We start from the raw sequence: 27084 nt of genomic DNA, 5'->3' as shown, positions 1-27084 counted from the left end.
ACAAACTTCCACACTCTCTTCAATCCCATTCCTCCCTGCAGGTCTTCAAAACAGCTGTTCACCACCATCTCTTATCTTCCCCCATCCAAAACCCCCCGTTATCCACTTATCTTATCCACCCCCCGTTAATACACCCCGAATCCACCTCCGTCAAATTTCCTGTTTTCTTTCCTGAAATCCTCTGTCATGTCCATCTTGTTTATCTCGTGTACCCTACCCCAGCCCTCTCCCTTCCACAGATCTCCCAATGTCCTTGTTCCCTACTGTTGTTGTGCTTCCATCTCTCTCCCCCTCTTGTCTCCTGCTCCCTTTATTATATGCTCAATATATTTTTTTGTTGTTTTTTTGTATGCGAGACAAGACAAGACAAGTTGTTCGTGTTAGCGCTTATATGAGCCTCGACTAAGTATACAAAAACAAAAACAAGGAAACTTACTCATAGCTTTATTTTCACAGTATTCTGTTGCTATGTCAAATTCCAAATTCCTCTGCTGCAACGCATGTGCTTCCTTTTTTAATAGCTGCACACGGGGTGGAGTGATTGGCACCGCTTCAAATGACGCAACCCTTTCTGTGCAGTGGCTCTGCTCTTGGAGCCCCATGTTCATGCAGCCCAGTAGGGATGGAGGGAGGAGGGGAGAGTTGAGGAAGTGCCGCTTGGGAGGGAGGGGGTTATGATCATAAAAAGGAAGGGGGAGTGGGTATCACAAGCTTGCGAGACAGACCTGCAGCTTACCACCATCCCAAAATGGTAACTTTTGGGGGTGGTGCGGGGGGTTGGGCGGGTGGATTTTGCAAGTATCGTGCTCTGCATGACGTCTTTCTTGTTTGGTTGTTTGTGTGCAGGATATCTCAAAAAGTTGTGAACAGATTCGGATGAAATTTGGTGGACCGTTTGGATGTGCAACAAGGACAAATTGATTTGATTTTGGTGAAGAACAGAATCTGGATTCAGATACAATAATGTTTTTTATTTTCTAAGTGATTCTTAACCTTTGAGAGATGGAGCTAAGGCCGAGAAAAATATATTTCCGGTCTCTGGTCAGCGTGCGCATCGATTTTGACCCTGCGCGTCAACAATTATTTTAAATTAATTTCCAACGGTACCTACAACAGCGCGCACATGTTGTTGCCGGGCCAGCGCGCTATCTCGGGAAATACGGGTCTGTGAGGGTCGCCATTGGTATCCACGTTCGCGCACGGTTCTCCCCTACAAAACTCCGTTTAGTTTGTCCAAATCCAACCAGCCGTTCCAAAGATATGAGTAGTGTTGTGTGCCGTGACGTCATGAATCCAATCGGCTGGATATTGTCATTTATTGAAACGAAGACGTTCTTTGTCGGGTTCGTGTGAAGCAACCAGAAGGCCTAGAGAGCTGCGGGTGGTGTCGTTAGTTAGGCCTGGATCCTATCTCGTTTGCCATGAAGTTGTAAGTGTCTGTGATAATCTGGTGGACTGGGAGAAGAGATCGTGGGAGACCATCGGCCTGTTAGACCACTTGCGCATGCGCAGTGTTGACGCGATCGACGCATTGGAATGTTTGACGGTACGGCGAGGCGATCTTGAGAACGAAATGGCAGTCTATAATATGCTTGAAGAACTTATTGATTTTCAGAATAAATACATTTTAAAATAACTTAAGCCTGTGTTCATTATTTACAAAAAAGGCCTACAAGTCCCATTGGCTGTTTTTAATTTCTCTCTGGACGGCGCCACGGCAGATGAGGAGGACCGCAAGGCATGAGGACACAAAAAACACCTCTATATGTGCAATCCATGCTTTTCAAAAAAAGGAAAAAAAGAAAAAAAACTGCATCGCCACATCAATTCTGGAACTTTGGTCTGACCAGAGACCAGCAATATTTTTTTTTCGGCCTAAAAATGATATATATATCACGATATCTCAAAAAGTTGTGGACGGAGTATGACAAAACTAGGTGGATAAGTTGGTTGGATGACAAGAACAAGGCAATTAGATGTTGGTTCATGTCCAGATCTAGCCTATCAGTGGGATACAAAATATAAACTGTTCAGCCTGGCGGAGGTTTGCGCTCTATCGGGCACCGTTCTAGTTAACCTGGGCTCGCGAAGAGAAAAGCAGGGTTACGCATTCAGTTGCGTCCGTACGTGTGGCGTCTACATTTTAAAACTTAATTTTCTCGGCAACCGTTGGTCTGATTGAAACGAAATTTTACCATAGGAGCACCTCTGCCTGTACAATTTTTTATTCATAATTATGACGTCATAGTTTACGTGGTACGGACACCATCTTGGAAAAACGTTACACCTCTATATCTCCCAAACCGCTCAAAGGAAAAAATTAAAGCATAGCTCATTGTCAAGTACTCCCCATGGGGAATAAGATATGTTGATGATGAAGTCATCGGTGCCTTAATTATGACGTCATAATTCGACAAGTATAACGCTTGATCTGATCAGTATAAAAAAAATATTTCCTCTGCAACTGTTAGTCCGCTGGACACAAAATGTTCACAATATGAGCGGCTCCTCCTGTATAAATTTTTAATGATAATTATGACATCATAAGTCATGTGGTACAGGCGCCATCTTGGTAAAATCGAAAAAAGTTGCACCTCTATATCTCCGAAACTGATCCATGGGAAAAATTGAAACATGGCTCATTGTCAACTACTCCCCAATGGGGAATAAGATATGTTAATGATGATGTCATCGGTGCCTTTGTTATGGCGTTATAATTCGACAAGTACAACTCTTGATCCGATCAGTATGAATTTTTTTCTCTGCAACTGTTGGTCTGATGCACACTAAATTTTCACCATGGGAGCACCTCCTCCTGTAGAATGTTTTAATGAAAATTATGACATCATAGGTCATATGGTACAGGCACCATCTTGGAAAAACCGAAAAACATTGCACCTATATATCTCCAAAACTGCTCCATGGAAAAATTTGAAACGTGGCTCATTGTAAAGAACTCCGTATGGGGAATAGGTGTTGTTAATGATGACGCCATTGGCGCTGTAATTATGACGTCATAATTCGACAGGGTCAACGCTTAGTCTGATCTGTTTGAAATTTATTGAGCATGATCTATGCAACAATTATATTAAATATAAATTTATGATGTCATCCCTCACGTGGTCTGGCAGCCATATTGGATCAAAGAAAAAAACCCTTAAAAAACATAAGAGTTGGCTCGCACCAAGTTGACTCCGCAGGTTAAGTATTCTATGAATACCATCTATTTTTTAAGGTAATTCTTCACTATTAGACATGGGGCCAAAAACAATATATTGCATGACATTTCAAATAGTTGTGGACGAGTTGTGACAAAACTTGGTGGATGAGTTGGGTAGGTGACAAGAACAAGCCGTTAGATTTTGGATTCCTGGATCCAGATTTAGCCAATCAGTGGGATACAAAACAAACTGTTCAGCCTGCCAGAGCAATTCCCTCTGCCAAGTGCCGTTCTAGTTAACTATGTAATCTTGTATCTGTTTTACAAAATTCTGGCTATCCAGTTCATAATTGGGAAAAAATAAAGAAAATAATGTTTCAAAAGAAATGTTAAAATCCCACTTCTGCCAATGGATTTTTCCAGCCTGGAAAGTTGTGCTTGTTAAAGATAGAAAGAAATATTTCAGCGTGAAATCTCCATTGTTGGAACTATTTTATGGACTGACAGCATGTAGAAACATCATTTCACCTTCCTCTGGGTGTGGGGGAAACCGTATCCTGGAGCATTGGTCTTTTTTCTGTAGACCTGAAGAGCGTTTTTGTATGTGGTAGCTCCTACTGGAAACAAAAGATTCAAATAAGCATCCAATGAAGTTCAAACTGATACTTGTGCAATCTTCATAACACATTATAGCATTTAACTTTATAATCCACTTTTATCATAGTTTTCAGTAAGATTAAAAATGTCTTTTTTTGCTGTTACCAGTTCTACCTGTCCATTGAAGGGTCTATGACGTCCTGAAAGTAGATACGTGGTCTATCACATCCAAAAATTATACAATCTTACACAAATATGACGGTATCTTTCTACTCGTATACAGAAATAACTTCAAATTAAAAAGTCATCTGTTATCCAGATGTGAAAGCAATGATGTCTCTCCCACTGAAGCAAAGCAGGAGATTTTCAATATTATGTTCTTTGTATGTGTTTTCTTTCGTGCTTTGAAAATGGCATCATGCATGAAACGTCACTTCACCTTTTTACCTCCGCCACCGAAGTATAAATAAATAAATTTTACCTCGAGTATAAATCCATGAAATTTGAAATAACCACAATTTGGCAAATGAAACCATCATCATCCTTGTTGGATTTGAGATCGATTAAGAAAGGATTTGAGACGGTGTTTATTTGAGATTGATTAAGAAAGGGATAAAGAACACTAGCAAAATCCAAGGGAAAGGTAGAGTGCAGTCGAACTCCGACATTTACTGGGGATACGATCCTAAAAATGGTGCAAATATTGAATCCGCGAATGTGGGGGCATTGTTTGAATGTGGGTGGGGAAGGCTATGGGGTGTGGGAGAGGTGGGGGACGAGGATAATATTATTATTTTTCCTTACCATATGGTCTAGGCTCATGGAAGAGCTATGACATAAAACTAATCAGGACACAATATAACAAAGGGAACAGCAGGAGAAAGGGGACACGCCAACAGCAGGGTGGAGGGAGAAAATAGACAAAGAGAGACAAACAAGGGATGCAGGTAACAATGAGGTGTAAGGGAGAATGCAAAGGGTAGACAAGATGGATACATAAGCAAAATCTTTGGGAGGGGTGTGGGTGGTTTAACAGGTGTAGAAAAGATCATGAGTTTGGATAGGGGATGACTTGAGACGGTAGTGAACAGCTGTCTTGAAGACCTGGAGGGAGAAATGAGATTGAAGAGAGTATGAAGGTGATTATACACAGGTGGGGAAAAAGTATGGAAGGTGGTTACACAGGTGGGGAAAAAGAGGAATAAATAATAACAATAATAATAATAAAGGAGTCTTATAAGTGGAGGTAGGCAGTGGTTCTGGATTTAGGCAGTTTCACTAGGGGGGCGGGGGGGGTTGCTGGTGGACCGAGCGCATCCTGCAGATACCTGAGGGGGCCAAAGTACGGAGAGGGCAGAGGTTGTAAGTCTTGACAAGGCACCACCAGGTTTTAGAGGATGGAGAAAAGTTTTAAAACTCATTCTTGAGATTGTACAGATCTTGTTTTCTGGCTCTCCAGAGAGTAGACACTTGTCATCTTTGTGGAATGATCTGAGGTTGTCTTCAGTTTGATTTGCCTTCCAGGAGGAGAATGCAAGTTGGTATAAGGGAACTGCTTCACTACAGGATTCAGAGGACCAAGAGCGGGAGGATGGGTAAGATAATTATAGACGAGATGGGATGAATCTGTGCCTAAGAGTGAGCAGGTTTCTGTGGAAGAATTCCCAGGCTGAATTAATATCAGCATCAGTAGATATAGGAGACCAGTCCTGATGTGTAAAAAAAAAAAGTATAATTTACCGCGAATACGCGAATGTAGAAGCAGGTCATATGTTATGGACCGTGAATACGCAGGGTCCGCAAATGCTGCTATCCGAATGTACAGGAAATCCAGAATGTGTTCTTCCTTGGTATTGCACACTTCATCAGGTGAACACTTTCTAATCTATTAAATAGATGTCAACATTCATGTATTCAACATGAGACTATGGTTTAGGTCCAGTGAAGCGAATAAAATGCACAGCCACCCAATTGATGGATTGGATTGGATAGCATCGCCAGGCATTTCACATAACATGTGGTGCACATCCAAAATGGATAATATACGATCTACTTCCTGACATGCCAAACAGCCAGTTGACAAGATGCATTCATGACATAATGCAATGAATCTGCAGAGGAATCGTTTTTGATGTCTTGTTTTTGTTTCCCCACTACAACTCATTCCAAAGAGTTATCTCAATAAAAATAAGAAAACCAGACAACAATGTTTCTCCTCTTACGTCTGGCTTGCAATGAAGAAGTAAAAAATAAATAAAGACAAACAGCATTTAAATAAATAAAAAATAAGTCATGATGAATCAAACATCTGTACCATTCACGCAGGAGAATGTTTCGAAGAAGGATTGAATCATGAACACAGAAAATTCTCAGTGTATTTACAAGACTACACTGTACTCTGTTCCCTATTGATCCATCAACCCACACTTTACAAACCTGGTTTTGTGCAATTGGATTGTGCTTTTGCAGCAGGCCCTGTTGGAGATTCTCTCGGAGGAGGAGGGTGATTAGGGCGGTTGCTTGGACTGTAGTTCTTGGCAGGAGAAGTTCCTGGAGCTGGGCTGGTGATTGTGTTTGGCTTGTATTTGTCTCTCTGCCTGGGGAGGGAAGAATAAAAACAAGACATCAATCAGACTTGCCTGCCAAGATCAGCGCATTTAGGATGTGAAGAATAAAATAAGTATTTCTGTCCGTAGCACAATGCTCATGTCTTTCTCTACTTCCTTGGGTACCCTTGAATAGCCTGGAGGTGTGTGCACTCACTGCTGAGCTTTCTAGCCTGGGTTCAAATCTTGGCCCAGCTATAAACTGGCATCCTGATGTTTCGCATGCAGGGTGAGGCATCAATGTGTGTGCCATCTCTCGGATGGAGGTTAAACTGGACGTCCCATCAGCCAGCATTTGTTGGTGAACTTTAGAAATCCCACAATGTCATTCAGGAAGAGTAGGTGAGTTATTGTCGGAACCCTGGCCAAATTCCAAACTCTTATCTAAAGGTAGCACTGTATCAGCAGCTCAGCCACACTTCCAGCAATGATGCAAACCTGCAACCACCTGTTGTATGATGCAAACCTGCAACCACCTGTTGCATACCCTTGGATTGGGCTATCCAGTTGTGGAGCTGTGTATGCCTTCAGACTTCCTAACTGCCAATTAATTTGCTATCACTACAACTGATCTGCAATCACTATTACATCCTTCAAAAGGCCATCCTTTCCATATTGTGCTAATACATTTAGGTAGGTGTCACATGAAAATTTTAGTGTGTGTGGAAGTGATAAACAAGGGCTGACAGAATGGCCAATAGGTCCGCACACTCGCCTCTGGGCTGTCTAGCCTGGGTTTGAATCCCGATCCACTTATGAAACTGTTATCCTGGTGTTTCGCAGGCATGCTGATTCATCAATGTATGTCCGTCCCTCGGATGTACGTTAAACTGGGCGTCCCGTCTGTCAGCATTCGTTGGTGGACGTTAAAGATCCCATGGATGGTGTCCTCCAAGAAGATTAGGCAAGCTATCGCCGGCACCCTGAACAAATACCAAATTCCTGCCCTAACCAGCAGAGGGCGTGGCATCAGCTGGCACAGTCACGCTCCCAGCCAATGGTGCTACCCACAGCCTTGTGCAGTCAATGAATGAAGAAGAAGTTATGAACACTTTTCTACAGTGACTGATGCTTGTACATATATCTTGTCGGATTGACATCAAATATGCAAACAAAGGGTTCAAAGAGGAGGGGGATACATTTATTTATTTTTAATTTAGGAAAAAATAAATGTAAGGTAATATAATAGAGAAACATAAATGCCATTGAGATGAGATATGAGTGAAGAGAGAAGGAAGGGAAAGGGATGTATGAAATGTGTGTATGGTATATTAACCTTGTACCTGATTTACAAGATCAGCAAGAAACAAATGACATAACTACAGTATATAGGACATGAATCTAAAGTCACATTATCATGAGATAAAGAGAAGCATATATATATATATATACAGACGGCATTTAATATGGAATATTTTTTTTGTGTAGGTGAACTTACTTTTCAAGATGTCTTAGAACCAAAAGTTCATTGGAATTATGTTGAAATTATTCTAGATTTTGTCAATGTGACATTTAAAAGAAACAAAAACCACATTTGACATTTCAAAATAAATAAATTGATCCTTGAAAGTGATGTAAACTGATATCGAACTCAATTCATGGACAGTAATGTGTTAAACTTCTGTGCGTTTTCCAGAAGTATCTCTTTATTTTGCACATTAGCCCAATTTTTTTTTAACAAAAACAAAAGTTAAATTACGACTAGGATTACGGACAGTAAAATTACAGTTCAGTACTTCGTGTAACCCACACGAGCATTCAGGAGAGCACATACACGTTGAGGCATGCTGTTCACGAGATTTGCCAAGGTTTGGACAGGAATCGCTTGCCATGCAGTGACAATAGCCTGCTGCAATTCACGCACAGAGGTCGGCTGCTGGTCCAAGTGGTCGATTTGATGCGTTAATTCTGCCCACAAGTTCTCTATCGGATTCATATCCGGGAACATGGCAGGCCACTCCATATGCTCTACACCACGGTCAGCAAGAAAGTGTTGGATCATGCGAGCACGATGAGGCCGTGCATGGTCATCTTGGAAGACAAAGTTTCCTCGAAAGGCTGCACGAGCAAATGGAAGCAATGTTTCTTCCAGAATGGCCCTGTACTTGAACTGGTTCAGGTTTCCATTCAGAACAACCAGGTCAGTTTTGCCCCCTGCATGAAAAGCAGCCCAAACGGTCACCCCACCACCTCCAGCTTGGACTCTTGGCACTATACAATCTTTGTTGTAGGCTTCATGCACTTGTCTGCGCACTCGGACGCGGCCATCTTGACGATAGACCAGAAATCTAGACTCGTCACTGAAGATCACATGATACCAGTGTCCTGGCTGCCATTGACGGTGCTCTCTGGCCCACTGTAATCGGCGCTGGCGGTGTTGTCTGGTCAGGCGTGGCTTTCTCAGGGGACGCCTGGCACGATAGCCTGCTTGAACCAGTCGTTGGTTGACTAGCCTTCTGGATACAGGCACATTTGTCAGTTGCTGCCACTCAGCCCTAAGCCGATTAGCTGACTTGGTACGGCCATTGCGGACTAACCGGTGCAGCTGGCGATCATCCCTCCTTGTGGTTCTCCGGGGACGTGCTGGCCTCGGTATTGGAGTAGGGACACCCCTCTGAGCATTTCGTTTCAGGATCTTTGACACCTGACCTTGAGTGATGCCATACTGCCGAGCAATAGCACGCTGTTTCATGCCGTAATTTCGTAAAGCCACCACTCCATGACAAACAGCATTGTCGAGTTGACGGACCATCTCCAGAGGAAGCGGCAATAACGTTTGGAGACGTGCAGCAGTTGTTTTCCACTAATACAGAACGCAACAACCCGTGTATACCCGACTGTGAAGCCAATCATCAAATGCACCTGTCCGTACATTTTGCCACGCCACCTGTGATATAATCTTGTTGTTGACTTCTTGCTGCGACAGACAATCAGTGACATGGTTCTTTTAAAAAATAAATCACCAAAGTGTCAAAGAAACTCACCAGATTGATATACTGAGTTAAGAAAGTAAACCCAAGTCAAGAAAAAAACAAAATTCCATATTAAATGCCAAGTCTGTATATATAAACATACACACACACACATACACACACACACACACACACACACACACACGCACACACATGCACACAGACACGCCCACAGGTTAATAATAAAACGAACTAACCATTCTGTTCTATTTTTTGGTCATAGGATCTACTGTATAACACGTGTGCATTGTGTCCTCTAGTTTCTGAACTTCTTGTTTATTTTAAATCTGTGGTGTTAGATGCCCTTCCTGGAGTCTCAAGTAATGTACAAATAATAATAATGATGAGCATGCCGATGCACAACATTGAGTTTTTTATATATTAATTTTTTTCTGTAAAAGTTAACACTGCATCTTTGAATAATGACATCCAAAAACATTTCCCATCCTAAAAACAAATGTGTTGAGGAAGAACAGTTTTGTAACAGCTATTAATAACGATGCATCGTCGGTGTGAGCGGCATAATTTGTATCCAAAATGCAAATTGATAACGGACTATGTTATACTGTTGTAGTGAGAAGGTTCAACCATGCAGTCTTCAAAATTAGGGTGGATGCAAACAAGTTTCCTTAAGCGACGTTATAATAATCTTGGATTCAAGCTTACCCCTGTTTGACAGCAGGGTTGACATTTGAGGTTGAATAAACAGGGCTTGATGGAGAAGGCCCACTGGTTGCCATAGTTTGTGACTTGGTGTGCAAATCTGCATGAGAGTAGAAAGAACATTGAGAAGTTTCATCCACTTGAATGCTTTGGTGTTTATGGAATCAACACAGCAGGTTATCCCATAAATGTTACATTATCCCAAAAGATCATGGCACGCAATTTAACACAACAAGCCTCGGTGTGTGGCCATTTAATTGCCTGTACGAACTTCCTTTGTCATCACAATCTGGACACTTGCTCTAAATTATTGATACAATTATGGGGGGGTTAATAGTTAAATGAAGGCCTTCGACATCGTGTATATTCACAAATTTGTTTCAGAATTTCATACCCTGTGTTAATTGTTTGTGTAAGGTGAGGGGTCTTTAATGGTGTTTGTGAGGGGATTGGTGTTGTCTGATGTAGAGATAGCTATGGAGATTAAGGCCCCCTGTCTATTTGTCATCCTCTGTGGAACTGGATGGAGAAGGGCAAGATTGGGGGAGTGGCAAGGGGCGGGGGGGGGGGGGAGGGGTTGGGCTACACAATATGTTCTCTCTCACCAACAGAGGGAGATAAACTCCTCTGCAGCTACCTGTCAGAGCATGGGAGGCGGCACTGACTTGTCATTGAGGCTAGGATTCATAGACGCCCTGGGGGCAGAGACTCATGGCAGGGCCACAGGATGGAGATAGATGAGGGCTTCAGATGATTGGTGAAAAACTCCTGGGGTCATGATCGGTGGGGTCCCTCAGAGCAGAGACCCTTGTGGCCCATCATTAGTAAGCATTGGGAGGGGAGTTTGTTAGACTGATGGTGTGTGGGGCAAAAGGAAATGTTTGGGTGGGATTATTCATCAACAAAATGTGTTTCTATGTGAGACCTACACACATGAAACAGCTCTTTTAATGACTTCATCGACTTGCCAAACATTTCAAGATGCCTGCCATGTGTTATAAAAGGTGAAACAAATGTAATTCAAACATTTGGTTTTTATATACAGTCACGTGAAAAAGTAAGTACACCCCATGTAAAGTTTTGACTTTTTCAACATATATCAACATACAACTATTTGATCTTCATTTCAACAATATTGATAGATAAAGGTGATATAATATAACAAATATCATGAAACATTTACATTTTGTAGTCCATTGTATAATTTAAATAAACATAAATGCAAATTTCGCATGTGGAAAAAGTAAGTACACCCTTGGCTCTAATAGGTGGTATTGCCCCCTTTGGCAGAAACAACCTCAAGTAGCCGTTTCTTATAACTGTCTGCCAGTCTCTGACATTGACTGGGAGAAATTTTTGCCCACTCCTCCATGCAGAATTATTTCAGCTGTGCGATGTTGGAGGGGTTTCTTGCATGCACAGCTCGTTTCAAATCCCCCCACAACATCTCGATGGGATTTAGATCCGGGCTTTGACTTGGCCATTCCAGAACCCTCCATTTCTTTCTTTTCAGCCATTCCTTGGTGGATTTACTGGTATGTTTAGGGTCATTGTCATGTTGCAAGGTCCACCTTCGGTTGAGCTTCAACTTGCCGACAGATGGCCTCACATTATCCTCAAGCACCCTCTGGTACAATGAAGAATTCACAGTGGATTCTATGATGGTGAGCTGCCCAGGCCCTGATGCAGCAAAGCTGCCCCAAACCATAATATTTCCACCACCATGCTTCACAGTTGGTATCAGGTTCTTGTGGTCAAATGCTGTCTTTGGTTTTGTCCAAACATGTCTTCTGGTACTGTGGCCAAATAGCTCTACCTTTGACTCATCTGTCCAGAGCACATTGTTCCAGAAGTGCTGGTCTTTGCCTAGGTGTTAATTGGCAAACTTTCGTCTTGCCCTGATGTTCTTTCTGGACAGCAAAGGTTTCCTCCTGGCACACCTCCCATGTAGATCAAATTTGTGCAGCCTCTTTCTAATGGTAGACTCGTGCACTTTGACATCAACAATGGCAAGAGCTACCTGTAGGTCCCGTGATGACATTCTGGGGTTCTTAGAGACTTCTTTCAGCATCTTGCGGTCTGCTCTCGGGCTGAAGTTGCTGGGGCGGCCTGGCCTGAACAAGTTGGCAGTTGTTTGGAATCTTCTCCACTTGTAGATGATCTTCCGGACAGTCGAATGATTGTTTCAAATTGTTTGGAGATCTTTTAAAATCCCTTCCCAGACTCGTAGGCATCTATAACCTTCTTTCTAAAGGCCTCAGAGAGCTCTTTTGATCTAGGCATGGTGACGCCGCACACTTCAACAACAAAGAGCAAACCAAACGAAATGTCTGAGTTTTAAATAAGACAGGTTCCTCCAAGATCCTCTCTGACGATGTTCTAATCATTTGCACCTGAGCTGGTGCAGCTGATTCTAATTTTAGGTAGATGAAGTAGTGATAAATGTAGGGGTGTACTTACTTTTTCCACATGTGAAATTTGCATTTATGTTTATTTAAATTATACAATGGACTACAAAATGTAAATGTTTCATGATATTTGTTATATTATATCACCTTTATCTATCAATATTGTTGAAATGAAGATCAAATAGCTGTATGTTGAAATATTTTGAAAAAGTCAAAACTTTACATGGGGTGTACTTACTTTTTCATGTGACTGTATATATATTTTTAATGGGGTTTTGCTTGCCACAAAGCCTACATGTATGTGTGTGTGTATGTATGTGTATATGTATGTATGTGTATATGTATGTATGTGTGTGTATGTATGTATGTATGTATGTCTGTATGTGTGTATGTATGTATGTATGTATGTGTGTATGTATGGTTTTATTTTAAATGGGATTTTGCCCGCCACAACGCCTACAAGGCCAATCAAGGTGGAGAATACATGTATGTGTATGTAAATGTATGTATGTATGTATGTATGTATGGGTGTATGTACATGTGTATGTATGTGTGTGTGTGTGTGTGTATGTGTATGTGTATGTGTATGTGTGTGTGTGTGTGTGTGTGTGTGTGTGTGTGTATGTGTTTGTGTGTGTGTGTGTATTTGTGTGTGTGTGTGTGTGTGTATGTGTGTGTGTGTGTGTGTGTGTGTGTGTGTGTGTGTGTGTGTGTGTGTGTGTGTGTGTTGGTTATGTGTCCATATGCGGGTTTCAGAAGATGGAACGGAATCCTCCCAGGTCTCAAAGTAGACATCTCTGTTTCAGCAAGGGATCATGATTCATGGACTAAGCTCTTAAGTTTCTTGTTCTCAAACTTTTGTTCAGGCTCTTTAATTTTCTGGGTTTTTTTTCAGGATCGTCACCGAGTGCCAGACAGCCTCCCACTGTAGTTTGCTGTAGTAATATATGCCCAGGGATGCTTTTTAAGATCTCCGTGTGTGTGTGTGTGTGTGTGTGTGTGTGTGTATGTATGTGTGTGTGTGTGTTTCTTTGCTTGGTCTTGGCGACCTTGGAACTTGGCACTTTAAAGACATCATCTACTGTATTCACACAAAATCAACTCAGACCTGCTAAAATCTAAAACTAACCTTTTCAGCAACAAAACCTATAATCTACACATTCTATCACTTTGGGCCTATAACTAGGCATCTTAATACAATTCCTCCAAGCAGATGAATAGTGACTCCTTGTTATTGTGGATTAAGAGCTGTAATTTAATTGCCGAGAAAGTCTACATATTTCAATGGGTTTGTTAAAAGAAAGTATTGCCAATTATGAGTGGAAGCAACAAAACTGGTGAAATCTATACAATCCGTGAAACCGTTTGGTTAATAGAACTCACCGGTGGTTGTGCTATCTCTTATATCTATGTTCTCACACAGTATAATTATGTTCATGCTCTTTCAAGAATATTGGAATTGATTTTAAACATTGAGGAAGAACCAAAAGAAGAAACGAAGGGAAAACGTTATTATTTTTATTAACCAGGCCATGGTGCACAATTACTTAAATGCAGTCTGTGCCCCTGGGATGTACTTCTGGTGTTTGGCTTGCTGCAACTTCACTAACTGTGCTGTTGCTCATGCTTCTGACCTCCCACTCCTGGATTAGACATTTCCTTACCTGTACTCTTGCCTTCTGGACTGCCGACTGTACGCAGATGTACACCCCAGTAGCTTGCACCAGTTTCCTTGGATGAAGAATCAACTGAACGTTTGTGTGGTTGTGATCCTGAAATGCAGAGATCTATGGTTATTACAGTGAAGTTTAATTTTCTTAGAAGCATGCATGCATACATAGTTGCATACACATTATAAATCATAACTAAGGCTTTGGAGATATCACTGATGTCACCATTTCTTAGAGTGGAAATTTGGATAAATCATGTGCGCTTGTAGGTGAGAATTATTTTTGCAAATAACTGCAGCAACTCATAGAATTGAGGAATTAAGATTGACATTCTGGTACAGATTTCTTTTTTCACAATTGTTTTCTACATAATCAATGAAAAAAAGGAAAGGGAGGATTTCTCAAGAGTAAAAAGTTGCCAATGGAACACTATTTTTATTTGGCAGAAAGTTGTGTTTGACCACAAATGACCACTGTAATGTTATGTCAGCATCAATGAGTGCCTGTCTTCAGAAAAAAAACAAAAAGCCTTTATGAAAAAGTATCAAGCTGGCTGTGCCATCTGCATTTGCTTTTCGATGCTCAAGATCATCCAAAAAAAAAAAACTAGAACGGCACTCGGTGAAATGCATACCTCCGCCAGGTTGAACAGTTTATGTTTTGTATCCCTCTGATAGGTCGGATCTGGATTGGGACCTGAACCAAAATCTAATCCACTTGTTCTTGTCACTTACCCAACTCATCCCCCAAGTTTTGTCATGTCATCAACAACTTTTTAAGATATTGTGCTATATATAATTTTTGGCCCTATTACTCAATGGTGATGAATCACTTTTAAAAAATCAATTTCATCCTTGTCACATACTCAAAGTCTCCACCAAATTTCGCCTTTTGAGATATCCTGTTGACAGACAAACAAACAGACAGACAGACAGACAAACACTAGAAATCGGTCAGAGACCGAGGACTTGCCGGAATGTACTTTCTTTTTTTTTGATTTGCCAACCACTCTCTGCCATCATGGCACTATTCTATTCAGCACTTTCGGAGATATAGTGGTGCAAAGTTTTTCGGTTTTTCCACGATGGCAGCCGAACCACGTGACCAATGACGTCATCATTATTTTTTTTCTCCACCAGTTTATGCCGACATGGCGTTCAAGAAATATTGCATTTTGATTGGATGACGTTTTGTATTTTTTTTTTTTTTTTGTATACAAGTTCGAGGCTCGTGAAAGAGCGTGAAAGAGCGTACTTGTCGAATTATGACGTCATAATGGAGGCCTTGGGCCTAGAGAGTTAAAAATTGGGCACAGTCTATTCCAGGGCAAGGCAAATATGTGTGTAAAGTATGGCGATGCTATGTGCAACGATGTAGACGTAGTACTGCGCACAAACAGACAGACAGACGGACAGACAAACCAACCAACATACTTGCTGGAATTTTTTCCAGAAAGTAATGACTTTGCTGATGATTGGAAGTAAGCTTACAGATCTGGAGTTAAGGGAATCGGTTTTTGCACCTTTTATGCAATGCAGTGGTGTTGGCTGATTTTCAAGGAGATGGAAGATTATCTAAGACAAATGATATGGTGAACAGAGCAGAAAGAGGATGTGCAAGAGCAGTAGGGTAGGTTTTTAGGACCAGGGAGCTGATGACATCCGGCCCAGTTGCGGAATCGTAATTGAGGGTTGACAGAAACTTCTCCACCTTACCAGGTGCAAAAGACAGAGTCCAGGAGCAGTTGGATATGGCTGGGTGGGTGTGTACAGAGAGTGAGGGGCTGGGGACACAATATTTGGAAACAAACATAATTGAGGCATCGGCCTTCTCACGAGCAGAGTCAGCTGTGGTGCCATTTTAAGTTGAGGAATGGATGGAGAGGGGCATACTCCAGAGACAGACTATCAAGATACCACGAGGTTTTAGAAGAGGGAGCCAAGTTTGAAAGTTCAATATTGATGTTGGCCAAATGTCATTTTCTGGCTCTCCAATTTGTTTGGCTATTCACGTGTGCTTAACACGTGCACAAGATTAGAGGCACATCACAACAACCTGTTCAGGTGACACAATGTCTAAACTTAGCTTTATGGCGGCTATCCGTGGGACTATAATTCTCGGCATGTAGAGTTCCCATCTAATAATTTGGGGCTTTGATTGGGAGCCGTAAATGCGAAAATAATACTTAAACACACTTGCAAAAAATTTAAAATGCATGTACTTTACCTTCTGAAGAAGTAGACTTGCCCACAGCATTTAGACCTCTTGTACCAAAGGCTGAATCATGAGCATTCTGGCTTGTTTTCGGAATTGCAGAAAATGATGATATTGTGGATTGCGGAGTTGCGGTAGAATTTGACTTGCCGGCAAATGATGATGTTGAGGAAGAGTGTGAAAAGTTAAGTGATGGAGAAAATGAGTTAGCCAAAGAAGAAGAAGAAGAAGAAAAAGAATAAGAGGGCATGCAAGTTGGCACGGAATAAATAGGGGAAGGCATTGGCTCATTTGAGTTTGTGAGAGATGTTCTCTTTGTATGGGATGACAAATTAAGGCCTTTGTTAGAAAATTCTGAAAATACTGTTGAAGTTTGTGTTTTCTCGCCAGAAGAACTGGAACTTGTTCCTGCCATAGAAAGTTTCCCAAGTTTGTTTCCAAGGAATATACGAGCTTTGTCTCGAGCTGCTTTTGTTCCGGATGATGGTGTTGACATCTGTGGCTCACTTGGTATGGCAATTGCCACTTGGGTGATATGTCTGGGGCTAACCATTACACTAGAGGGAGAAGTAATTTGAGAAGATGAATATTGAGCAGTGGAGACAGCACTCGGTTTTTGACTTAAAGAAATGCCGTCTTTGCCTCTGTGAGATGTTGGCCTTGTCTCAGCATTCAGGAAGGCTTTCCGTGCAGCAGCTATCTCAGTGGAATGTGTTGGTTGATATGTTGAACCTTGAACTTTGGAGGACATCACAGAGGCAGGCTTCTCTTGCTTGGGCTCATACACCTGCATACTTTGGCTGGATGTGGTGGAAGGCTTTACAACAAAGAATGAAGTCTTTGCTGGAGTGTAAGCAACGCAAGCAATTGTCCTCGTGGAAGGAGAAGAAGAAGAAGTCGTTATCAGGCATTTTGTGTTCAAAGGTTTTTGCCCTGTTTGTGCATTGTATGCTGAGGGCTGGATGTTGGTTGGTTGGAGAGCAGAAGATTGTCTGGCCTTATGATGCTGACAAACAAAAGTGCCGGTGTCTTTTCCAGTACTGTATGCCCCTCGGATGAGCGTATTGTTGCATTCCTTGCACCTGCAAAAAAATAAACAATGTAATACATTTTGTAATTTATTTCAACCTTACTTTGACTTGTACATAATTACAAGCTAATAATTGTACATAAAATTAATGAAAAATAAACATCTACTGTTTTTGGTGTCAGGTTACTACATGAAAAAAAAAGTTGTTGATCATCAGAACCCGATTGAGAATTTGCTTTATAACCACCTTTAGAGGCCATTTTTCCCCGCAAAGCGGGGGTTGACCTTTTTCGGGAACCGTGGTTGTTGTTGTTTTTTTGGTCCCCTTTTTGAAGCAATGTTTTACGGCCGGATGCCCTTCCTGACGCCAACCCTTTTTGCCGCCTTTAACGACAAACAGGGAATTACCAGTGAACTGGTACTCAATTAGCACGACCTCGGAAGGATGACAGGCTGAGTCAACCCCCCTGGCGTTAATTCAGCAATTGACCGGGATTCGAACCGAGGATCCTAGGATCCTAAGCCAGCACCCTAGCCGCTAGCCCAACACCAGGGTTCTTTGAGCAAGAATATTTCAAAGCAACATTTCTGTTTCATTAACAGAGCTTCAGAAATCAACTTCAACCCAAGGTACTACCGATACTGCAAAAATGCTAATCGTTATTTTGAATCATTTACCGCTAATCTATAATTGCCGACAGGTATGCATACCCATCTCTGAGCTGTCTAGCTTGGGTCCAAATCTCGGCGAGCTATAACCTGTCATCCTGGTATTTGAGTTACAGACAGGGTGATTAATCAATGTGTGTGCCATCTGTTGGATGGACACTGAACTGGGCATCCCACCTGCCAGCAATAGCTGGTGGATGTTAAAGATTGTACGGTGTCTTTTGTGAAGAGAAGCCGAGCTATCGCCAGCAGCCTGGATAAATTCCAAATTCCTGTCCTGATTTCCTGTGTGCCAACTATGGTGTGCCAACTATGGATACTGCAACTCAGGATTGTAAACGTCGCCAAGAAACTGCTTGTTCCGCAGAACTGATACTCTGCATACAGCATGGTACATTAATTTAGCAGTATACACTACCGGTCAGAAGTTTTAGAACACCTCAATATTTCCAGTTTTTATTGAAATTTACGCAGTTTAATGTCTCAATGTACTCTGAAATTAAGCATAGAACAAATAAACAATTGGAGATAAAAAAAATAATCATAGAATCATTTTGTTTAACAAACTTTAATTTAAATTTTTGACTCGGCAAAGTAGCCACCTTTTGCAGATATAACCGCCGAACACACTCGTGGCATTCTTTCTACAATGGAAATCAAATATTGTTCGGGAAGTTCTTCCCAACACTGTTGCAGAAGTTCCCACAAATGTGTTGCTCTTGTTTAGGTTGCTTTGCTTTCACCCTTCTGTCCAGTTCATCCCAAACCAGCTCGATGGGGTTTAAGTCTGGAGACTGTGCTGGCCATTCCATGATTTAAAGCTTACCGTCTTGTTCTTTTCCTCGAAGGTAGTTTTGACATAGCCTGGAGGTGTGTTTAGGGTCATTTTCTTGCTGTAGGACGAACCCCTGACCAACTAGGCATATACAAGAGGGTATTGCATGGCGCTGCAAAATGTTGTGGTAGCCCTTTTGGTTCAGGGTGCCAGTCACTCTGTGCAAGTCGCCGACTCTGGATCCAGCAAATGAGCCCCAGACCATCACGCTTCCTCCTCCATGTTTGACAGTTGTTGTCACACACTGTGGAACCACCCTTTCACCTACTGGACAGCGTACAAAAACCCTGCGTGATGAACCAAAGATTTCAAATTTTGATTCATCGGTCCATAAGACCTTCTTGCCAGTCTTCAGTAGTCCACTGGCGGTGCTTCATGGCCCAGGAAAGCCTCTTTTTCTTATTTTGCCATCTTACCAATGGCTTTCTTACTGCCACTTGACCTGTCAAACCTGCAGCTCGAAGTCTTCTCTTCACAGTTGAAACTGACACTTGCTTACTTCGACCAGTGTTAAACTGTGCTTGAAGCTGTTGTTCTGTGAGCCGCCTATCACGCAAGCTATTGACTCTCAGAAACTTGTCTTCTGATTCTGTTGTGGCTTTGGGTCTGCCAGACCTATTCCTGTCAGAGTTTCCTCCAGTTTCCAAGTGCCTTTTGATGGTGTAGGAAACTCTACTCACTGACACCTTGGCTTTCTTTGCAATTTCTCTAAAGGAAATACCTACGCTTTTAAGGGTTATAATGGTCTGTCTGTCTTACTGCTTATCTTTGTACCATTTAAGGTTGTTCACTGGACTTGAATTGCTTAAATTTCAATAAAAACTGGAATAATTGAGATGTTCTAAAACTTTTGACCGGTAGTGTATGTCGATCACATGCTACTTTCACATTGGGTCTTTTTCATCTAAATAACTGTAATCAAGTTAATTCAAGAGAGTTCATACACTATGAACGAGATACTCACAATAGCCCAATAATGGCCAAAAAAGGTACGAGGCATAAAAATAAATGTTTTTTCAAATTTTCTTCTAATTACGAGTACATGAGTAGATGAAAATTCCTCTACCAAAATTATTGTATGTGAGGATAACAATCGACATTGTGACAAAGTAAAGAAACAAGGCAAAGATGGTAATGCAGTGTCCCGGTTGCCTTTTGTTCCACCGACATGTCAGCAACAATCCAGCCTATTCCAGCCCACAACAGGATGATGGCCTCTCTGAACTCATGTTGAGGAGCATTTAATATACGTCACAGTTTTGCCTGCACCGTACATCCAGACATTGGAATTGTCTCCTTCCTTAAGCAAGAAAACCTACAAAGTACTCTTCCTCAAGCACTCTTCCACACGCTCAATCTGCCAAGACTATGGAAAAGAAAAATACTCCCTTGCATTATTGTTCTTAAACTCGCTGGATTCACCCACTTTCACACAAGTAACACCAGAAAGTTTCTTATCAATTGAGCTAGCCTTCTTGGTAAGCTTCTTTGGATTTTTGAACTACCGTAATTTTTGAAACACGAAGTGTCGGATCAGCAAGTCTCTCTAGCAATACAACCGTGCAGATGGATTAAAAAAAAGTAATAGGACCATATAAATGGATCTTGACTGAAATCTCTCCTACACAGGTAAAAAGAGGGGCCAGTGGGGAAAGAAGACCACAGAATAGATCATCGACTTCTACCAAATCTGAAATCAATCAACAAATTCACTGGACTTCAGCAGTTATAACTATTATTAGTCCCCTACTGGTGTACACCGGAGGGGACTATAGGTTTGCACGCCGTCCCTCCGTCCATCAGTCCGTCACGCAAAGAACAGTTTTCCGGACTTTTTTTCTAAACGCTTAACGCTAATGATTTCAAACTTGGCACATGGTTTCCTCATGATAAGTTCCAGATCGAGTTCGAACTTCACGACGTTTCGATCATTTTGGACAAAGGTATGGCACTTTGAACTTTGGGAATTCTGATAATTCTGATGATCCTTAACTCAGTGCCATTTTAAGTTTTAATTTCCTTTAAAAAGTTTTTCTCTGCAATAATTGGACCGATTGAGATCAAATTTTCACCATAGGAGGGACTCGGTCTGTAGAATATTTTAATGGTAATTATGACGTCACAGGTCACGTGGTTTGGCCGCCATATTGTTTTTCGTGAAAACACAAAAACCCCTTTTTCTCTGCAACGGCTGAACAGATCGAGGCCAAACTTTGCAGGCAAAATCGCATACCCATGACGAACAAAAACGTCAGCGAGCATGACGTCATGCATCACATGGTTTCAGAGTTATGACGTTTTTAAGCATGAACCTTTAAAACCGAGCTCCTCCCTCATTTTTGATCCAATCGAGGGGAAACTTCACAGATCTGTTCAGCATGTCAATCTACTAAAATGTCCTTTTGGAATTTGCGATAGGGCACGTGGCTTGGCAGATATCGTTAATTAAACGAATTTTTTTTTTTTTTAATGGATATCTCTTGTTTATTCTAGAGTTCTCCTCAAGCCGCACCGTACACCCTCAGCCTCGTCTCGCGAACGTCAACAGCGCGACACAGCACACACTTTCGGGAGGGGCGGAGCCAAGCCGAGCAACATATATATATACACATCGATCATTGATCGTGAACCGGAAAATATAATAAATTACTGATATTTAGCGACTCGAAAGGTTGTTTATCAACAACTTATTTTGTCGTGCTTCTGCTGACCTGTCTGCAAGGTGTATAAATCGAAGTCCCGAGTGTGAATCACAGGTGAGTCCACTCTGAGGTCATTAGTGATTGGGGACGATTCAGAACCTGTGGATAAATAACCCTTGGTAATTTCCCCAACAGTTTTCCGGATGACAGACTGCCGGTAGGGGACATGTATTGCAGCGCAATACTCAGAATGCTTGTTAATTGTGGTTTTGGAAGTCATCGCTTTTTCTTTTTAGGTAACGTTTTAGCGTCCACCCCAAATTGCTCTATATCATTGAGTCAACCAGAATGTGTGGCCAAGCAACATATGTTATTATATAACTTGGGGCAAGCAGTTATTTCCCTTCTTAAAGGTCCTTATCGAGTTAGCTGGGTTTTTGCTGACAATATAATGACAGAAATTCACTTAATTCCAGATTTGCTTCCACAAGCGTAGCATCCAAATCTTTCATACTGCTGCCTTAAGTTGGATTTGAACAAACAACTTTTGAGATGCCAGTCAAGTGGTCTCCCAAATTGGCCACAAGCGTCATCCTTTTTTGATACATTTATAAATCAAAAGCTGTGAGCCTCATACATTTATCGTTCATTAACTTCTATGAAATATAATTGCACTTACACATGACCACCACATTAAACCAATTTCATCATGATGATTAGTCATAAAAATACAGGCTATTTTACTAGAAGCATTGTTGAGGAGCTGAGTAACAAAAAAGGAGCAAAGCATATAAAATAAGAAAATAAATAAAAAGAAGCATGCTAAATTCAAAGAAAGTCAGGTTTAAGTGAAATTTGTCAGTGTGAATTCAATGATAGCAAAGTTGAGAGAAAATCCATGACCTGCCAAAAGTGAGTTCAACAGAAACCTCAACATATCACTGACATGCCAGCACATGTAGATCCCACATGAGCACATCATTAACTTTTGTCAAAGCTAATAGTAAAAGCCAGCTTCCTGAAACTTTATAAAATAAAGCAAATAAAGATATAATAGACTCAAATACAGACCTGAAGCAATTGCGGTGATACAGGTGTCCATCGACAAGGTGACGCTGGACTAGATGCACGTGTTCACCGCAAAGTGCACATGTGGCTGCCACAGTGCCTGGAGAGGAGATCTCGTGTTTCGAGTTCTTTACAAAGGGAATGGTGCAAATGTCAGAAAAATGACAAGGTCGGTAATGCAAGTAAATAAAAATGTGACATTTCGTTTACTCATTATCATCATTTTCATGTACCATGCCTTATGCAGAGCGTTGGTGTTGCGAAAGCAGCTATTAAGCTACAATCCTGGTCGGGTCGCCACTCTGATTCAGGAAGTGAGGGCAGCGATATTTGTAATTTGTTCAGGGCACCGATAGCTCGCCTACTCTTCGCGAGGGGCACTGTGGGATGTTTCATGTCCACCGAATAATGTCCATAGATGAGACGCCCAGTTTAACATCCATCCGAAGGACGGCACACACATTGATGAATCATCTTGCCTGTGAAATACTGGGATGACTGTTTTTTAGCTGAGTTGGGATTCGAACCCAGGCTAGACAGCTTAGAGGCAAGTGTACGTACCTCAAGTCTAGGCCATCCTGGCAGCCCTTAATACTCAATTCAATAAAGTCAATTTATTATGAAGATTCCAACATACCATGTACCATATTTAAAAAGACATCACACATTGGTGTTTTATTTGAAGTATTTTAGAAAGAAAAGCATGTTTGTTCATGTAAAAGTGACTGCAGTTGGAATGTCCTACCTTTTCCTTCCTTCCCTTCTCCTCCACCATGACTGCTTTCTTGGGAGTTGGTTCTATTTCAGATCGCTCACAAGGTCTCTTCTGTGCACCACCAACTACAAGGTTCAAATGACAAACACCTCCTTTGAAAAGTTCAATCCAACTCACCATTTAATACCATCTTTCTCTTCATAAAAGCACTGCCCCATAAAAATCACCAGCATTTTTTAACGACAGGCATGTCGAACAGGTTTTATTTGTGAAGTCAAAACATGATACTGTACCTCAACATTTGCATGATAAAAACGTGGCTGATGTGGGTGCAAGGTAGTTGTATAACCTTCAAACAAAACATGTCATACAATGGTGGTACAAATTTGATCTACAATTCTATATATAAAAGGCTGAGTCATGTATGTACATTGACAATGTTTGAAGGAAAATGTTGGTAGCTAATACCCGTAATCACATGCTTCCTGCTTTAACGTATCATGTGCTTAGAATCAAGATGATGGCAAATAAGATAACCTTTAAAGAGGCTAGAGAAGCCAACAATTACAATATTTCTGTTCCACTAAAACCTAGTCTATTCAAATTTACAGGTAACCACCTGCATAGTTTGCTGAAGATTTAAAGAGTATCTTTGGAGCAAAAAGTTTCATGAAGCAGGTTATTAAGAATGATGATCTACAAGATCAATGATGATGAACCATGATGAACTAAGAAAGTCTAAAAAGATTCAGGTCACATTTGAAGCCCAGTCTATAAAAAAAATTAAACTTTGATCAATGAAAGATTGTTTCAAATATCCGAAATGGAATGTTGAATTTGTGTTAATTTCTGTATTAAACAGTGGTACGTACATACATTAAATAGCAAGAATGGCACTCAGTAGAACAGTTTACATTTTCTATCATACTAATAGGTCTCATCTAATCGGCTTGTTCTCGTCACCTTACCAACTCGTCGACCAAGTTTTGTAATAACTCGTCCACAACTTTTTGATATATCGTGCTATATATCGTTTTTGGCCCCGGCTCTCAATGGTGAAGAATCACTTAAAATTTTAGTATCCGGATCTGGATCTAGATCTCCACCAAAATCGAATCAGTTCATCCTTGTTGCACACTCACAACCTGTCCACCAAATTTCGTCCAAGTCCATCCACAACCTTTTGAGATGTCCTGCTTACAGACAAACAGACAGGGGTGAAAATCTAACCTCCGTCTCCTTCGGTGGTGGAGGTAGATATAAGGAGAGTGCGAACATTTCACAATTGTACTTTGCTTATACACTACATGACCAAAAGTATGTGGACATCCGAACATCGAACATTTCATTCCAAAAGCATGGGCATTAATATGGAGTTGGTCCCCCCCTTTGCTGCTATAACAAACAGTCTCCACTCTTTTGGGAAGGCTTTCCACTAGATGTTGGAACATTGCTGCGGGGATTTGCTTCCATTCAGCCACAAGAGCATTAGTGAGGTGTTCAATGGGGTTGAGGTCAGGGCTCTGTGCAGGCCAGTCAAGTTCTTCCACGCCGATCTCAACAAACCATTTCTGTATGGACTTCACTTTGTGCATGGGGGCATTGCCATGCTGAAACAGGAAAGGGCTTTCCCAAACTGTTGCCACAGAGTTGGAAGCACACAATCGTCTAGAATGCCATTGTATGTGGTAGCGTTAAGATTTCCCTTCACTGAAATTAAGGGGCCTAGCCCGATCCATGAAAAACAACCCCAGACCATTATTCCTCCTCCACCAAACACAATGCATTTGGGCAGGTAGCGTTCTCCTGGCATCCGCAAAACCCAGATTCATCCATCGGACTGCCAGATGGTGAAGCGCGATTCATCAATCCAGAGAACGCGTTTCCACTGCTCCAGAGTCCAATGGCGGCAAGCTTTATACCACTCCAGCCGATGCTTGGCATTGCGCATGGTGATCTTAGGCTTGTGTGCGGCTGCTCGGCCATGGAAATCCATTTCATGAAGCTCCCGACGAACAGTTGTTGTGCTGGTGTTGCGTCCAGAGGCAGTTTGGAACTTGGTAGTGAGTGTTGCAACCGAGGAGAGACCATTTTTACGTGCTACGTGCTTCAGCACTCGGCGGTCCCATTCTGTGAGCTTGTGTGGCCTACCACTTCGCGGCTGAGCTGTTGTTGCTCCTAGACGTTTCCACTTCACAATAACAGCACTTACAGTTGACCGGGGCAGCTCTAGCAGGGCGGAAATTTGATGAACTAACTTGTTGGAAATGTGACATCCTACGACGGTGCCATGTTGAAAGTCACTGAGCTCTTCAGTACGGCCCATTGTACTGCCAATGTTTGTCTATGAAGATTGCATGGCTGTGTGCTTGATTGTATATACCTGTCAGCAATGGGTGTGGCTGAAACAGCCGAATCCACTAATTAGAAGAGGTGTCCGCATACTTTTGGTCATGTAGTGCATAAAAAACAAGTGTACTCGTAAGATTATTATGGTTACCAGAAAGACAAGATCACTATACATAGTGGTATGAGAGATTAGTTATATCGAACTTGTATTTATGTATCATGTACGGAACATTTATACAACAGCAACCATAATGTATTCTTTGTACATTGCAGCATGCATAAGCCGTTTATTTCTTCTTCTTCATAAGAGCGGGGCTCATGGGAGAATATGGTAAAAATGATAGTGGGACAAAAACATCAAGGAGAATGAACGAACAGGAAAAGAGGAAGAAGGGAGGATGGGAGGAAACACTGAAAATAGCAAGTACGACGGCAGCGTTAGGAACGGTTTGTCGGAGTAATAAAGATCATCGGTCAGCAGTGGGGATGACAAGAGATGGTGGTAAGTTCAGCGTCAGTACACGGGATGTTAAGATTCAATCCTGTGGTATTCCCGGTCTTCTCCACTTGCTTGAATATTACTTAAACAAATTTCGTTTCACTTTAGCACATGTGTTAGGAATGTGTGGTCAGGAACCACAATTTTCCCAACATCTGTCAAGGCTGACTTGAAAAGAATTGAGGGTGGATGCCTCAACTATATCCCCAGGGAGACCATTCCAATCATTTGACTAAAGAAATTGGCTCTGATGTTCAATCTCGGCCTGCTCTTGAAGATTTTGAAGGGGCGTCCACGAATACTTATCAGAGAGTACGCTAGTACTCTCTATGTAGGGATGGCGCGGAAAAAAACGTCGGTCCCATCTGCTACATGTAAAACTAAAGTTGGATTATCTTTACTAACAGCAGTTGAGAAGAACTGATGGTCTGAGCTCTCTGTCTTGTGAAATATTTTATACACTGTAATCGTGTCTCCTCTTTTACACCTGTATAACAGGGAGTGTAGAATGAAGGCTTCCAGACGTTTTACATGTGGGAGCTTTTCAGTTCTTTAACAAGTCTAGTTGTGCTTCTCTGAACTTTCTCAACCTTGTCATCATCTGTTTTGAACTTCTTGTTACAGAGGAAGTTGCCATATTCAAGGTGTGGTCGGACCAGGGTAGCATAAACAACTGGAAAGATTGCTGCTGTGAACTGAGAAACTGTGGGTCGTCAGAGGCCCGGGGGGGGGGGGGGGGAGGGAGTGGGAAGAATGAGGCAGGATAGTCTATGGAGTTTGAAGGTCATTGACCTTCATGGAGAATGAACAGCTGTGGTTCTGTTCATCCGAAGGCCCTTGGCCTGGATCACGGCGTGGAAGTATGACAAAAACGTACTTCCACGCCATTCATGGGAATGGGGGTCCCATGGATGGGAGAAGTGGGGAATAAAAGAGATGAGGTGGGCAGACACCCTGGATTTTGGAAGCCTAACCAGGTGGGTGGCA

General features: G+C 41.8%; 1 protein-coding gene across 2 annotated transcripts in view; it reads right to left on the bottom strand.

Moving 5' to 3' along the window:
* LOC137423358 (MICAL-like protein 1) overlaps positions 1–27084 on the bottom strand; it is a 123326-nt gene that overhangs the window by 17190 nt on the left and 79052 nt on the right. The window contains exons 4-10 of one of the 2 annotated variants that reach the window (XM_068110412.2): positions 23280–23374; positions 22538–22662; positions 16303–17372; positions 14071–14178; positions 10002–10098; positions 6194–6354; positions 3689–3777 (exon numbers count right to left, since the gene is read on the bottom strand). In XM_068110412.2, the coding sequence (XP_067966513.2) occupies positions 3689–3777; positions 6194–6354; positions 10002–10098; positions 14071–14178; positions 16303–17372; positions 22538–22662; positions 23280–23374 (1745 nt within the window). The remainder of the gene's footprint in view (positions 1–3688; positions 3778–6193; positions 6355–10001; positions 10099–14070; positions 14179–16302; positions 17373–22537; positions 22663–23279; positions 23375–27084) is intronic. The other variant, XM_068110414.2, reaches the window with a different exon arrangement.

Source organism: Myxine glutinosa, chromosome 3 (genome assembly GCF_964187855.1).
Source record: "Myxine glutinosa chromosome 3, kmMyxGlut1.1, whole genome shotgun sequence".
Classification (NCBI taxonomy): Eukaryota; Metazoa; Chordata; class Myxini; order Myxiniformes; family Myxinidae; genus Myxine; species Myxine glutinosa.
Note: the sequence above shows the minus strand (reverse complement) of the source record. Positions and strands in the feature narration are given on the sequence as shown.